The sequence below is a fragment of the Arachis ipaensis genome, chromosome B3 (genome assembly GCF_059453495.1).
Source record: "Arachis ipaensis isolate K30076 ecotype BB chromosome B3, ASM5945349v1, whole genome shotgun sequence".
NCBI classification, from domain to species: domain Eukaryota; kingdom Viridiplantae; phylum Streptophyta; class Magnoliopsida; order Fabales; family Fabaceae; genus Arachis; species Arachis ipaensis.
In genome coordinates this window covers 44,202,919-44,218,140 of record NC_142438.1, presented here as the reverse complement: position 1 = coordinate 44,218,140, position 15,222 = coordinate 44,202,919, and the positions used below count along the sequence as shown (strand labels likewise).

The following is a 15,222-nucleotide window of genomic DNA, read 5'->3' as shown; positions in this document are numbered from 1 at the left end:
TTGATGTGTTTGTTAGTGAATTCAGGTTAAAAAGTCTAGGAATGGATCAAAGGAGTGAAGAGAAAAGCATGCAAAATGGATCAAAGATTTAGGATGCATTCACCAACGCGCACGCGTACCAGACGCGCACGCGTGGATATGGAGTCGCATGGCGACGCGTACACGTGATATGACGCGTACGTGTAGAAAGTAAAAATGCCAATCAACGCGTACGCGTGACCCATGCATATGCGTCGATGCTCGCACGTGACCTCATTAAAGTGAAAACGCTGGGGCGATTTCTGAGCTTTCCAGTCCCATATCTAACTCATTTTCTGAGCCTATTACATGCAGAATTGAGAAGAAGTCAAGGGGGAAGTAGTCATAGTTTAGTTTTCATCATAGTTTAGATGTAGTTTTCTAGAGAGAGAGGCTCTCTCATCTCTCTAGATTAGGGTTCTTAGTTGACTCCTTTTTAGATCTATATCTCTTTCTCCTTCTCCTTCTATTTAGTTTTCCTTTACTTTTACCTGTTCTAGTATTTTACTTCTCTTGTTAATTCCTTTATTTTGTTAATTTTAGTTCATGCACTCTTTTATTGATTTCAATTCTCCTTTAATGCAATTTATGATTTCCAAGACTTTTTATATTTGCCTTAGTTTCCATTGTTGATTTCTTGCTTTGATTAGTTATAGCTTCCTTTAATTCTTGCGATTGATGATGTTTATTTTTATTGCCCACTAGGTGTTTGATAAAATGTTTCTTTTAGTTATGAGCTAGATTTTTCTCCTCTTGGCTTTGGTTGAGTAATTGGAGACTCTTGAGTTATCAAGGTCTTTTGTTGATTGACAATTGAAATTGCTAGTTGATTTGAATTCCACTAAAGTTAGTCTTTTCTTAGGATTTGACTAGGACTTATGGACTCAAATTGATTATCTCCACTTGACTTTCCTTCATAGTTAGAGGTTAACTAAGTGGAGAAATAACCAATTCTTGTCACAATTGATGATGATAATGAGGATAGGACTTTTAGTTCTCATTCCTTGCGAAGAGCTTCTTTAGTTGTTAACTTATTTCTTTTGTTATTTACATTTCTTGTCTCTTACTACAAAAACTCCAAAATATTCTTTCATAGCCAATAATAAAGCACTTCATTGTAATTCCTAGGGAGAACGACTCGGGATTAATACTCTCGGTTATTTTTATTGGGGTTGAACTTGTGACAACCATATTAAATTTGATGTGAGGAATCGTTGTTGGTTTAGAACTATACTTGCAACGAGAATTTATTGTGAAATTCTAAACCATACAATTTTCTTTGCATCAAAATGGCCAATTGATTTGAGTAAAAATTTTTCATTGAACTTGCTTGAATTATACTTTGTGGAACATGTTTTGAGGTAAGAACACAAGCATGTGAGTTTTGAGGCTAATTGCATGGTTATATCTTATAACCACTTATTTTCATTCTTGTGTGCATTATTCTCTTTCTATGATTGTGATATTTGATTTGTTTGATTCTTTATGTCCATTATTCCATGTAGACATGCATTTATATGATTGAGGCCATCATTTCATTTAGCTCACTTACCCAAATAGCCTTACCTTTTATCTTCCATTGTTAGCCAACTTTGAGTCTACGATTAACCCACTTTTGTTCTTAATTTTAGCACATTACAAGCCTTGAAGCGAAAAATAATAAATATCCTTAATTTGGATCTTTGATTGGTTTAGGCTAGTGAGTGTGTGTATCATTCAAGTGTGGGGAAACTTGGGACATTGGTTGAGAAAAAGGTGTGTTTTGTATTTCTATTGAAAACATTGGGAATTGGGTACATACTCATGTGTTAATTAAATGTAAAACCATATGCGTTGATGCTTTTGTATATAATTTATTGCAAAAAGAAAAAAATTATATATATAAAAAGAAAAAAATATATATATCAAAAGAAAAAAATATAGAAAAAGAAAAAAGAAAGGCAATAAAAAGGGGACAAAATGCCCCAAAGTGAAGTCCAATAATAATCAATGCATATGAGTTGTGATCAATAAAAGAATGCATGAGTGTGTGAAAAAGTGAAGAATGGATAGTTAGGTTAGCTTTGAAATTGTATAGGTTGTTATATAGGTTAGGTGGAAAGTTTAAGCTTATCAAAGATTCAAATTTCAAGCTCACTTGACCATATGCATCCTACCTTGACCCTAGCCCCATTACAACCCATGGATAAGACCTCATGATATTTGTATGCATGCATGAAGTGATTGTTGATTGTTAGATGAAAAACAAATCTTGGAAAGCATGATTAGAAGAGAATTGAGTGAATCAACCCCATACACTTGAGTGATTAGAGTGGATACAGATCCGGTGAGGGTTCGATCGCTCAATTACATGTTTTCACCTAGGATCATCACTTTTCTTGCAAGCTTGTAAAATCTTTAGTAACTCAATTCAATTGTGGGTTTGGCTTGGTTGTTAATACCTTTAGCCCTTATGCTTATATTGGTTTTCTTGGGAATTGATTTATTTTTACCAAGTGGTTGCATTCATTTAGATAGTTGCATATAGATAGGTTGCACTTAGTTAGTTTGCATTTAATAAATGTTGATACCCTTTGTCTCTTTCTTAGTTTAGCATGAGGACATGCTATTGTTTAAGTGTGGGGAGATTTGATGCACCACTATTTCTTGGTGCATTTTATGCTGAATTGAGGGGATTTTATCACCTTTTCTTACACTTATTCAATGAAATAGCATGGTTTTGTAATTCTCCCTTAATTTGTGCTTAAATGTGAAAACATGCTTTTTAGACCTTTAATTTGCTAGTTTTAATTCACCTTTGATTCCACTAGATGCCTTGATATGTTTGTTAGTGAATTCAGGTTGAAAAGGCTAGGAATGGATCAAAGGATTGAAGAGAAAAGCATGCAAAATGGATATTTTAAGGAAAATCAAAGATTTGGGATGCATTCACCGACGCGCACGCGTACCAGACACGCACACGTGGATATGGAGTCGCATGCGACGCATACACGTGACATGTTGCGTATGTGTGGAAAGTAAAAACACCAATCGACGCGTACGCGTGACCCATGCGTACGCGTCGATGCTCGCACGTGACCTCATTAAAGTGAAAATGTTGGGGGCAATTTCTGAGCTTTCCAGGCCCAGATCCAACTCATTTTTTAAACCTATTACATGCAGAATTGAGAATGAGTCAAGGGGGAGCACATAGTTTAGTTTTCATCATGCTTTAGTTAGTTTCTAGAGAGAGAAGCTCTCTCTTCTCTTTAGAATTAGGTTAGATGTAGATTAGGATTTCTTAGATCTAGGTTTAATTCATGCTTTGATTTACTTTTCCTTTCTAATTTCTTGTTCCTTTACCTTTGCTTTCCTAGCTTAGTATTTCATTCCTTGTATTTGTTTACCTTGTTGTTGATGCACTCTTGTTTCTTCTATTTTTCTTTAATGCAATTTGTGTTTGATTTTTTCTATTGTTGATTTGAATTGTTGTTGTTAATTTCCTTGCAATTAGTAGTTGTAGATTTATATTTCTTGCAATCTTATCTTACTTTCCTTTTATGCCTTCCAAGTATTTGATTAAATGCTTGGAAGGATGTTAGAGTAGATTTTTGTGTTCTTAGCTTGGGATAGTAACTTAGGTGAACTTGAGTGACTAATGTCCAAGTGATTGATAATTGGTATCCATTGACTCTAGCTTTCACTAAGTTAATTAGTGAGTGGCTAGGACCTATGGATTAGGATTGGTGTAACTCATTTGACTTTCCTTCACTTGTTAGAGGATGACTTAATGAGATCGATCCTTGCAATTATCATGTTGTGGTTAGTAATAAGGATAAAGATCCTTAACCATCAACCCTAGGCAAGACCTTTTATCATTTGAGTTTCTTTACTTTCTTGTCATTTATCTTTCATGTCTCTTATTCAAAACCCCAAAAATACTTGTCCCATAACCAATAGCAAGAACACTTCCCTGAAATTCCTTTGAGAGACGACACGAGGTTCAAATACTTTGGTTTATTTTTATTGGGGTTTGTACTTGTGACAAACAAATTTTTTATTAAGGAATTGTTTGTTGGTTTAGAACTATACTTGCAACGAGATTTCATTTGTGAAATTCTTTACCGACACGTAATTTCTCCTTCATCAAATACTAATGTTGTTGGCTGTAAGTGGGTCTACAAGGTCAAACGAAAATCTGATGGGTCTATTGAATGGTACAAAGCTCAGCTTGTTGCCAAAGGTTTTCAACAAGAGGAAGGTGTGGACTTCTTTGACACTTTCAGTCCTGTGGTCTGTCCAACTACTGTTCACTTGGTTCTTAGTATGGCCCTGTCTCATGGATGGTCCCTTCGGCAAATAGAAATTAATAATACTTTCTTGAATGGTGATCTTGGTGAAGTTGTTTACATAGAGCAACCTAAGGGTTTTTTTGATCCTACCCACCCACTACATGTCTGTAAACTACACAAGGCTCTCTATGGCCTCAAACAGGCTCCCCGGGCTTGGTTCAATAAGCTGAAAGGCTTTCTACTTACTCATGGCTTCCGTTCTTGCTACTCTGATACCTCTCTCTTTGTCTATCACCTCAATGGAATCACTACTTATATTCTTGTCTATGTTGATGATCTCATTATCACAGGAAACTCTCCCTCTTTCATCACCACTTTCATTTCCAACCTCAATCAAACCTTCTCCCTCAAAGATCTAGGTGACCTTCATTACTTTCTTGGTATTGAAGTCACTAGATCTTCTACATCTCTTTTCCTCTTCCAAACCAAATATATCCATGACATTCTCGACCGCTCCAAGATGACCACAGCAAACTCCATCTCCTCCCCAGCTGAACCCGGCTCGCGACTTACTCATATTGGTGATCCTCTTGGTGACCCTCACTTGTATCATAGCATTGTTGGTGCTCTTCAGTATGTCACTATTTCCCGTCCTGAAATTTCTTATGTTGTTAACCGTGTCTGTCAGTTCATGCATTCTCCTACTGAAATTCATTGGAAAGCAGTTAAAAGAATTCTAGGATACTTAAGTGGTACTCTTGACTATGGTCTCACTCTTTATCCTTCCAAGGATCATCATCTTGTTGCTTTTTTCGATGCTGGGTGGGCTAGTGACATTGCTGATTGCAAGTCTCAATATGGCTTTGCTATTTTTCTTGGTGGTAATCTCATCAGTTGGTCCTCTCGAAAATAGAAAGTGGTTGCCCGTTCTAGCAGTGAAGCTGAGTACCGTGCCATAGATTTTGCTACCACTGAATTGGATTGGCTTTGTGAGCTTCTGCAAGAACTTCATCTCTCTACTGCTACAGCTCCTATGTTACTCTGTGACAAGTGCCATTTTTCTTAGCTCTAATCCGGTCATCCATGATAAGTCCAAGCATATAAAAATAGATTATCACTTTGTGAAAGAACCAAGTTGATGCAAGTTGTTATTCGTTATGTGTGCTTAGCTGATCAACGAGCCGACATTTTCACTAAAGCCGTAGGAACATCACATTTTTACGAGCTCCGATCCAAGCTGCATGTTCTTCCACAACCATGAGCTTGCAGGGGGTATTAACGGCAGTCTCCTATTCTACAGCAACTAACTATATTATCACATTGTTATCTCCTTGTAAATAGCTTTATCTTGTTGTATATCGGTTTACTTAGTTCCTTAACTATAGCTCTTGTATAGCTTTGACCGCATGTATATCTCCTACTTTGTTGCATTCTGGTGTAATACCAAGGCTGTATAAATTCTAATCACATTAATGAGAAATGCAACCTTTCTAAACTTAATATAAACATACTCTATCTAACCATTTATATACACCAGAGTACCTCAAAAGTACCTAAGGAGTACCTAATTAACAAGATAAAATACTATTTAATATATAACCTGAATTACATCCTCCCTCAAGATGGGGCATATAAAAATTGATGAGACCCAATTTGTGATTACAAGAGAAGAAACTTTTAGGTGATAGTGACTTGGTTAGGATATCAGTTTGTTGAAGAAACTGGAAAGAGCTTAATCAGTCCTTCCTGAACTCTATCAGGAATAGTATGACAGTCAATCTCTATATGCTTAGTCCTTTCGTGTAAGACTGGATTAGCAGCGATATGGAGAGCGGATTGATTGTCACAATCCATAACAATAGGACGAGAGAGGTATTCTAAAGTCTTTCAACAAGTAAGAGAGCCACACTCCTTCACAAGTGGCAAGAGTTATGGCTCTATATTCAGCTTCAGCCGAGGAGCGAGCTACAGTGTATTACTTCTTACTTCGCCAAGAAATCAATGACTTTTCAAGAAAGAAACAAAATTCAGATACTGAAAGTCTAATGTCTGGTCCCCAATCTGAGTCAGAGAAGGCAATGAGTGTGAGATTGTTGGAGGTAGAAGACAACACTCCCTTAGCCGGAGCACCTTTAACATATCGAAGTACATGCAGAGCGGCTTGGAAATATTTTATTGTGGCACAATCTAAAAACTGACTGAGCTTGCCAACCACGAAGCATATATCCGGCCATGTATTGGTGAGGTAAATTAAACGTCCAATTAGCCGTCTATAAGGTGCAACATCATTAAGAGGAGTTCCTGAAGATTTAGATAGATGAGTTGTATAATCTATTGGCGTGGAGGCTGCTTTTGCATTCATCAATCCAAACTCATCAAGCAAGTCAAGTGTATATTTACGTTGATACATGGCAATGCCCTATTGACTTCTGGAAATTTCCAAACCAAGAAAAAATTTTAATTCACCAAGATCCTTAATTTTAAATATGTTATCCAAGAGCTGTTTAATCCTTGCAATTTCTCTCCAATAATCTCCTGCTAAAAATAGGTAGTCCACAGGATACATGTGAAGCCTAAATCAGATAGTTTAGTAAACAAACAACTGTCTGATTTTGATTGAGTATATCCATCATCAACGAGAACACAACATAACTTTTGATGCCACTGTCTACTAGCCTGTTTCAAGCCATATAACGATTTCTCCAACTTACAAACTAAACCAGCTGCCACTGCCAATCCTAATGGAGGTTTCATATACACCTCTTCTGGTAAATCTCCATGGAGAAAAGCAGAATTGACGTCCAACTGGTGGACATATCATCCTTTAGCAGCAGCAATAGCCAAAAGCATTCTTAAAGTAGTGAGTTTGATGACTGGACTAAAGGTATCAAAGTAGTCAAAACTTGCCGTTTGAGTGTATCCTCTTGCAAAGAGTCTTGTCTTGTGGCGTTCTACCTCACCATTGGGTTTGAACTTGATTTTGAAAATCTATTTGCAACCGATTACCTTCTTTCCAAAAGGAAGAGAAGTCAGTTTCCATGTTTTATTCTCCTCAAGAGCCTTCAATTCAGCTCTTATTTCCTTACGCCAGCAATCATAGAGGATGGCCTCTTCATAACTTCTTGGTTCTGTGGTGGAGGATATAGCAGCTGAAAAGACTTTATACCTTATTGACAATGTGTTGTAAGAGACATAGTCAGAGATTGGATACTTCACTTCAAAGGAAGTTGGAGATTGCTGAGCCAAAACATTGACTTGCGTGTAATAATACTCTTGCAAATAGGATGGCTGTTTTCTTTGCCTGCATGATCTTCTAAGTCCATTAGCCTCAGATGTGCTATTTGGATTACTTAATGATGCAGCATAATTCAAATTATTTGCTTTAAAAATGAAAGGTTGGTCAGGAGAAAAATTATGAGATGCAAGTTCAAGTGAGTGAGAATTAGGAGAGGATACATGAGAATTAGATGCAGGTGTATGAGGTTCAGAAACAAGAATTTCTTCATTAGAATGCAAGTCTCTTGATCTTGTCAGTGAATTATTTTTGAAATTAGAAAGAGTATCTAAATTAAGCAATTTATTTGATATTTCACTACTGCAAAAAGGATCCGAATGAAAATTCATTTCAAGATGAGAAGCATTAGAATTTTGAGAGTACATATTCTGAGAGTAAGAATTTTTAGTGCCTAAAGATTGATCATTTGAAGACAAAATCTCTTTAAAAGAAAAATAGGATTCATAGAAAACAACATTTTGAGAAATAACAACTTCTTTGGTTTTAATATCAAGTAAAATATAGTCTTTTGTCCCTGATTAGTGATTTATATCCAAGAAAGACACATTTTCATGATCTATGATCTAATTTCTTTCGATGAGCATATAAAGTGAAAGCAAAGGCTAAACAACAAAACACCTTTAGAGATATTAATTCTGGAATGTTGTCATTAAGAATCTGATATGGACTATGTTTGAATGTAACTTGGGGTACTCTATTAATTATGTAAATAGCATGAGCCACTGCACAATGTCAAAAACAATTTGGAAGATTAGAAGTGTAACACCCTAACTTTTAGCACCTCATGATCGTATTAAAAGTCCGAGCGCCACTAACCTCTATTCCTTTAATTATATACTATGTTTATTTAATATTGAGCTTTCGCGAATATGAACCGAAACTTTTAATTAAGAAAAAGAAGATTCTTTACTTTTAATCACTTAATCACAAAGATATATATATATATATATATTCACATAGCATTATATACATAGACTTATTTCAAGATTTTCAAAATACAAGCCATATCCCCTCTAAAAACCAAAAGAATAAACGACGAGGGGAAAATAAAATCTAACTCAACTTGTAAACATAATCTTCTATGCTCCTGTAGCTCCGCACTAAACCTTCGCACCTGTAGCTGAAAGGGGTGGAAATATGGGGTAAGAATTGGGGAGTTCTTAGTAGGGTCGGGGTTTATAGTTATACTCATTTTATTACCAAAGCCAACAGCAATGGACAATAGTATACATTTAGACTTAACAAAAAAAGGACACAGAAATCAAGTAATCATATAGCACATCCACAATCACAAGAAACATACTCACAAACAAATATGCACAAACAGGTATAATGCATGTCTATCCCTAGTGCAGGTAATGAGCTCATCTGTCAGTTTCAACCCGCTCGCGACGTAACTCGGCAACCTTTGTCTGAGTTTGGTTTTCAGTGCCATAACCTCTGTAAGAAACTTCTGTCTTATAGGTGTGACTCTCTCGAGCCAATGTATGCAAACATAACCTCTGTAAGCAACCTCTGTCTTACAGGTGAGGCTCTCTCTAGCCAATGTATGTATCGATAACCTCTATAAGCAACCTCAGTCTTACAGGTGCGACCATCCCCTGGATTGGCCGATGTATCTCTGGAAAGCAAATCTCGGTGGATTCACCACCATATCTCTGCTCGTTTTCAGCAGGTAGACAATTATCTCAGCTTGTTCTTTCTTTCTTTTCTTTTTGTTCTTTTTTCTTTTAAAATAAAAACCACCTTTATGACATTCTTCAAAACCTTTAAAACAATTCCACTTAAACCAATTCTTCTTTCAAAAGACAAAGAGAAATCATTTACTAGTTAAACCCCTCAGCAAAGGCTCTAGACTTTAGGGGAGCAACAACCAATCTCATTTTCTTAAGTTCATTAGAAATCCTTAACAATCATTATTTTCTTAAATTGAGTTAATCAAATAAAGTTTTTAAATCAAATCAAAATCAAACCATATAAATCAGAGGTTCCAAACCAATGTCAAAGCCAACACCAATACCAGTTCCATCCTTAAAATTAATTCTTTAATTTTTCCAAGACGTCGCAAAACGAAATTATTCAGTCAAAAATCAATTACTTTTAAAGTTCACCAAACTCCCCCGAATGTAAATTTTAATTCAAATTCAAAACATAAGCCCTTTTTCATATTTAAATCAACTTTAAAACATAATACTTCTCTTAAATAATTTAAAATCGTAAAATAATTCTTTTCTAAATAAATCAAACTCAAAACATATACTTTTCTAAAATGAATTAAACTTGAAACATAACTATTTTCTTATAAATAAAAAATCAAATAATAGAACCTCTCAAATCCAATCTTTTTCAAAATAATATTTCAAACAAAGTCTTAAATTTTATAACAAAATTTCGGCAGCATCTCCCCTGAAACTCGGATTTTGCTACCCTTCTTAGGTCCCATCCAAATCAATTCTCAAATTCTTTCAAATCGTTTTCAATAAATCAAAACCATTTCTAATATAAAAGAAATTATAAAATTAAAACAATTAAAATCCAACTGCTTTCAAAATCAAACCATTTTTATATCTCAAAGTATGTCATCAATTCATTTCTTATTAGATCTCAATATCATCATCAAATCTCACCAATTCCACTTGATTACCAACAATATTCTAGCCCTGAATTATCAAAATAATTCGTTTCTTGGCTGCACTTAAACTGACCAAACTCCAAACTAATCACAATTATCAATATATCACAAAAATTCAACATAAATTCAGTCAAATTCCATCAATAATTAATGAAACAAACATTCACTTATCAAATTTACATTTAATTATTATAAAGTTACCAAAATCCTACCTCTGTACGAAATCAAAATACTCGAGGTTACGGAGAAGCTTTCTGACCGAGCTGCTGAAGAAGAAAATATCAGAAATTGTCTGTACCTCCTAGAACTCCAGTTGGCCGAACTCAAGGGGAAGGGGAGCTACGTCACTGTCAGCTTCCACTGAAAAAAAGTTACGCTAACGTGTAGAGAAGGAAGATACTAACACATTTATCGGATTAGATTTTTTATTGGAGTTACGGATCGTAAGAAATCGTAGTCGGAAACTCTCGGAGGTGCCATGGATTCTCTTTCTCACTCACGGTCCATTTCTCACTTTTCTTTCTTCTTGTAACGTGAAGGAGAGATTATGAGACATTGGTGATGATGATTAATGAATGGTTAGGTGTCACAAGAGGTTGAGTGTCACTTCCTTAAGCTGCTGAGTCAGCGGTTCAAATTATAAATATCTTAAATGGATAACTATGAAAGTTGGATATATTAAAACACAAGTAGTAATATATATGAGTTACTAATATAAATGACATTATCAACATGACAATAAAAGATATACGGTGAAGCATTAGTAAAGTTAAGTTCACCGGAGAGTACCGATATTTACTTATATCGACGGATACTGAGCTCGATAATAATATTATTAACTAAACTCTATTTTTAAATTAAAAAATATCAAATACTTAAATTAATAAAATTATAGTTTTAATTATGAAACATATTTTATCATAATAAAAATATATATAAGAATCTGAATTTAATTGAACTCAAATAGTTACGAAAATTAATTTAATTACTTATAATAAAATAATTTCTAAAATAAAGAACTTCAATTTATGAAATAAATTATAACTTAATTATATTTATATTTTTAAAATTGTGGGTCGTTACAAGAAGCAAATATGAGAGCTCTAACTACATTTAGAATATCTTGATGTTTTCTTTCAACAATTTCATTTTACTGTGTATTTCTATACAACTTCTTTAATGTAAAATTCCTTTCTTTTGATAGAAAGAAGTCATCAAAAATTCCTGACCATTATCAGTTCTAATGGCTTTTACCATGATTTTCTTTTGTGTGTAAATCATTTCAAAAAAATTCTCTAAAAGAGAACGAGTTTTAGATTTATTTTTCATAAAGAAAATTCAAGTAAACCTATTCCTATCCTCAACAATGGTTAAAAAATATCTATGGCTAGAAGTAGATGGTGTGGCAATAGGCCCAAATGTTAGCATGAATCAAATAGAAAAAAATTCATATTTACTCAAACTATTAGAGAAAGGAAACCTCTTTTATTTTACAAAATGACATGGATCACATGGTACATCATTGTTTGGACATGAGATGAATGGATACATTTTTCTAATTGTTTAATCTACTAAAAGAAATATGGTCTAACCTATAATGCCAAAGAACACTCTGTGAAATGTGTGAAGTATGTATGTCCTGTTCTTCTGTCATAATATTGAAAATTTTTTCTTCTAATTTGCTAAAGTTAACAGTCATCTTTGCTTGAGTATTCATTGTATACAGCCCTCACTTTTGATCAGCAATTCCAATCATCCTCAAGGTAGGCCGCTCCTAAATCTCACAATTATGAGTATTGAACATAAAACAACAAGATAAGGCATTAGTAACTTTTGAAATAGAAATGAGATTACATTTAAAATTTGGTACATATAGAACCTCACTCAAATAAAAATCAGCTGAAAAAAAATTGTTCCACATAAGGTTGTAATAGTTTGTGAACCATTTGGCATGACAATTTTAACTGGATTAATATATTTAATAGAATAAAAATGTTTAAGACTAAAACAAATGTGAGCAGTTGCCCTATTATCTAAGATTCAATCTTTAGAATTCAATTCAAAATCGGAATGAGAAATGAGATGAAATATACTGGCTAAAGGAGTATGAATGGTTGCTAAATTTTCATCATGAAGAGGTTTTTCATGTTGCTGGAATAGTGCAATAAGTGCTTCTTTCTGTCTATCCGAGAATATCCCATCCAAACTGATCTTGCCTTCATTTTGGATAACAGGTGTGGGATTACATTCTGTATTACTCACAACTATCACTGAGTTCACTAAATTAGCTAAAAGAGGTACTCCATTAGAGTAATTTGGTTGCAAATGTGGTGGAAAGCCATGCTTCTGGTAACATGTATCCACCAAGTGACCTTGTTTTCCACAATAAGAGCAAAATTTGGGAGCTCCTCTAGTAGTACCTTTGCCACCTTTATGACGCCCTCTTCCTCTTTCTCTGACATTGTTGGCCCCAAATTTACCTTTTTCACCTCCAGTATTGATAAATTTAGCACTGCCTTGACTAGGCTGGTAAGTCTCTCCTTCACCTATAGATTTAGTGTGAACAGCATTCATTAGTATTCTAGAATCTGATTCAATGAGATGCATCATTTGTCTTTCTTGTTGAAGAAGTAGAGAAAAAATAGTATTCACATCTGGAAGGGGTTTAAGCAACATAATATGGGAGCGCATACTTGCATATTGGTCATTTAAACCTCTAAGAAAACGAATCATATAAGACTGCAACCTATATTGCCTCATTATGTCTAATCCATCGCTACAATTACTCAAGCAAGCATAAGTTGGTATGGGTCTGAATTCGTCTATTTCTTCCCAGATCCTTTTCAGTTTTGTACAGTAAGAGATGATGGATAACTCACCTTGCTTTGTGCTGAACAGATCTTCCTCAAGCTCAGCAATCCGAAATAGATCACCCTCATAAAATTGATGTTTGAGGTCTTTCTACAGTTCGTGTGCATTATCACACCACAGTACACTCTGCAAAATTTCTAGACTCAATGATCCATGTAGCCATGACAGCACAACCGTGTTGCAACGATCCCAAGCATCATATGAATCATCTGTTGGAGCTGGTTTGAGTAACGTGCCATCAATGAATCTAATTTTATCCTTCGATTTTAGACAGATCCACACAGATGTAGACCAGGTGTGGTAGTTCAGTGTGGTTGTGAGAGCGATTTCAAGTATCTCACTTGGGTGAAGGTAGTAATAACTTGAAGGATCTTGAAGAAGGTTGGTGTTAGATCTAGAAGTGGCTTGGAAAGCTTGAAACTGAGCCATCATCTTTGCAAAATTCTGAAAATCTGCTGCAGCAAAACTTTGCGTGTTTTGGATTCATCACCTCTGCCTCATTCGTTGCCATTAATGAATAAATAGGTTAGATCTATCTTTCACGAGCTACTCTCACTACATGTTCTCAGCGAAAGATTCACACTTTGTTGTAGGCTCCACGCTCACCGCATCATAACAAAACTCTGTTCAAACCGAGTGGTAAAATAGTGGAGCAAGTATCATATGAGAGGAGGCTTTGAAGAGAGAAAAAAAGATAGTTGAGGGATGAAAAGCTTTAATGTCTTTATCATTACTATTATCCATATATATACAAGAACATTAGACATCCTAACCCTAATAAACATACTCTATCTAACCATCTATGTACACTAGAATACTTCAAGAGTACCTAATTAATAAGATAAAATACTATTTAATATATAACTTTAATTACACCGTGTTTGAATTCCACAATACCCATTTTTTCTCGAATAGCCGTGATTGCCATAGATTTAACCGAGAAGGATCCATCTTCCGAAAGCTTCCAAATGATATTATCTTCCGAAAGCATCTTGTAGGGTAATATGAAGTTTTTTACCGTATTTACTATTTCACTCAAGGGTACGCCTTCTCCACTTGAGATTCCAAATCTACGATAGACCATCCCAAAATCCATAATTCATAATCAGTTTCGACCTCTACATAAAAATCAAATAGAAATAATAGGTTGTCCTTGTTGCTTAAATAAAATATTTATAACAATTAGAAAATAAAAACAGAAAACAATATCTCTAATAATTTCAAGATTAAATAACAAAATTTAGAAGGATAGCAACCAAATTAAAATTGGAACTCAAAAATTACATTAAACACTAATAAGGTTCTTTTTATTCATTTTTCCTTTTTTTTTTTTTTTTTTTTGCGTCCTTCGTTCTCCTTATGTTTTTGGGAGAGTGGGCAGCGGGGTTGTAAAAATATACAAATATAGGGTCATCGGGTATTCATTTCGGCTTGTTGTCCTTTGCTCTACACAAGGACACAGTGTGGAGGCCCAAGTCTAAACGTTGTGAGTTTTGAGTTGTGGCCTGACCCATTCCACATCTTCCATACAGTGCCATCTATATACCCAAAAAAAAAAAACGTGCCATCTGAGCCAGAAAAATATATAGCTGTTGTCAAGTATAATAGCAAAAAATCAAATACCTATCACATAAAAATTAAAGTGAATATTGTTGCTAACTTGCTATCAGCTTCTAATGAGTGAGTTAGAAGAATATTCTTTTTTGGATATATTATATATGAAGTAATTTTATGTGCGGTATAGATTGCACATGTTGGCTCCTTTTCTATATCTAGTTTGAGGCAGCTCTGTATTTTGTCTTTTAAATTAATACGTAGCTCCTCACCTAGCATGCTTTTGGTGGGTGGAACAATTAATAAATTATCAAAGTAAATAAATAAATAAATAAAACTAGACTGAAGTAGGATGAAATAATGCACTTTTTATATAACCATAGCTTCAAGAATAAACACTCTTATATTGAAATATAAGATATGCTACACTTTAGTTTATTATATTTTTTTTAGACTATTACTGAATTAATGGATTATATATATATATATATATATATATATCATCTGGTTGTTACTTTTCTCCAAACGAAAAAGAATTACATATTATAGATTCAAATTAAAATTAAATCACATTTTTTCCT

General features: G+C 34.4%; 1 protein-coding gene across 1 annotated transcript; it reads right to left on the bottom strand.

Moving 5' to 3' along the window:
• Positions 1–12,256: 12,256 nt before the first annotated feature.
• On the bottom strand, positions 12,257–13,519 carry LOC107633071 (uncharacterized). Its single transcript, XM_016336704.1, has 2 exons — positions 13,262–13,519; positions 12,257–13,177 (listed from the first exon to the last, which is right to left on the bottom strand). The coding sequence occupies exons 1-2, from the start codon at positions 13,517–13,519 to the stop codon at positions 12,257–12,259; spliced, it is 1,179 nt and encodes a 392-aa protein (XP_016192190.1).
• Positions 13,520–15,222: the final 1,703 nt, after the last annotated feature.

Bases quoted from the DNA above. Each gene is read 5' to 3' on its own strand.
- LOC107633071 (XM_016336704.1), bottom strand. From the start codon at position 13,519: ATGATGGCTCAGTTTCAAGCTTTCCAAGCCACTTCTAGATCTAACACC. The intron at 13,178-13,261 runs GTTGTGCTGTCA...CACGAACTGTAG, and splicing joins CTTGGGATCGTTGCAACACG to AAAGACCTCAAACATCAATT.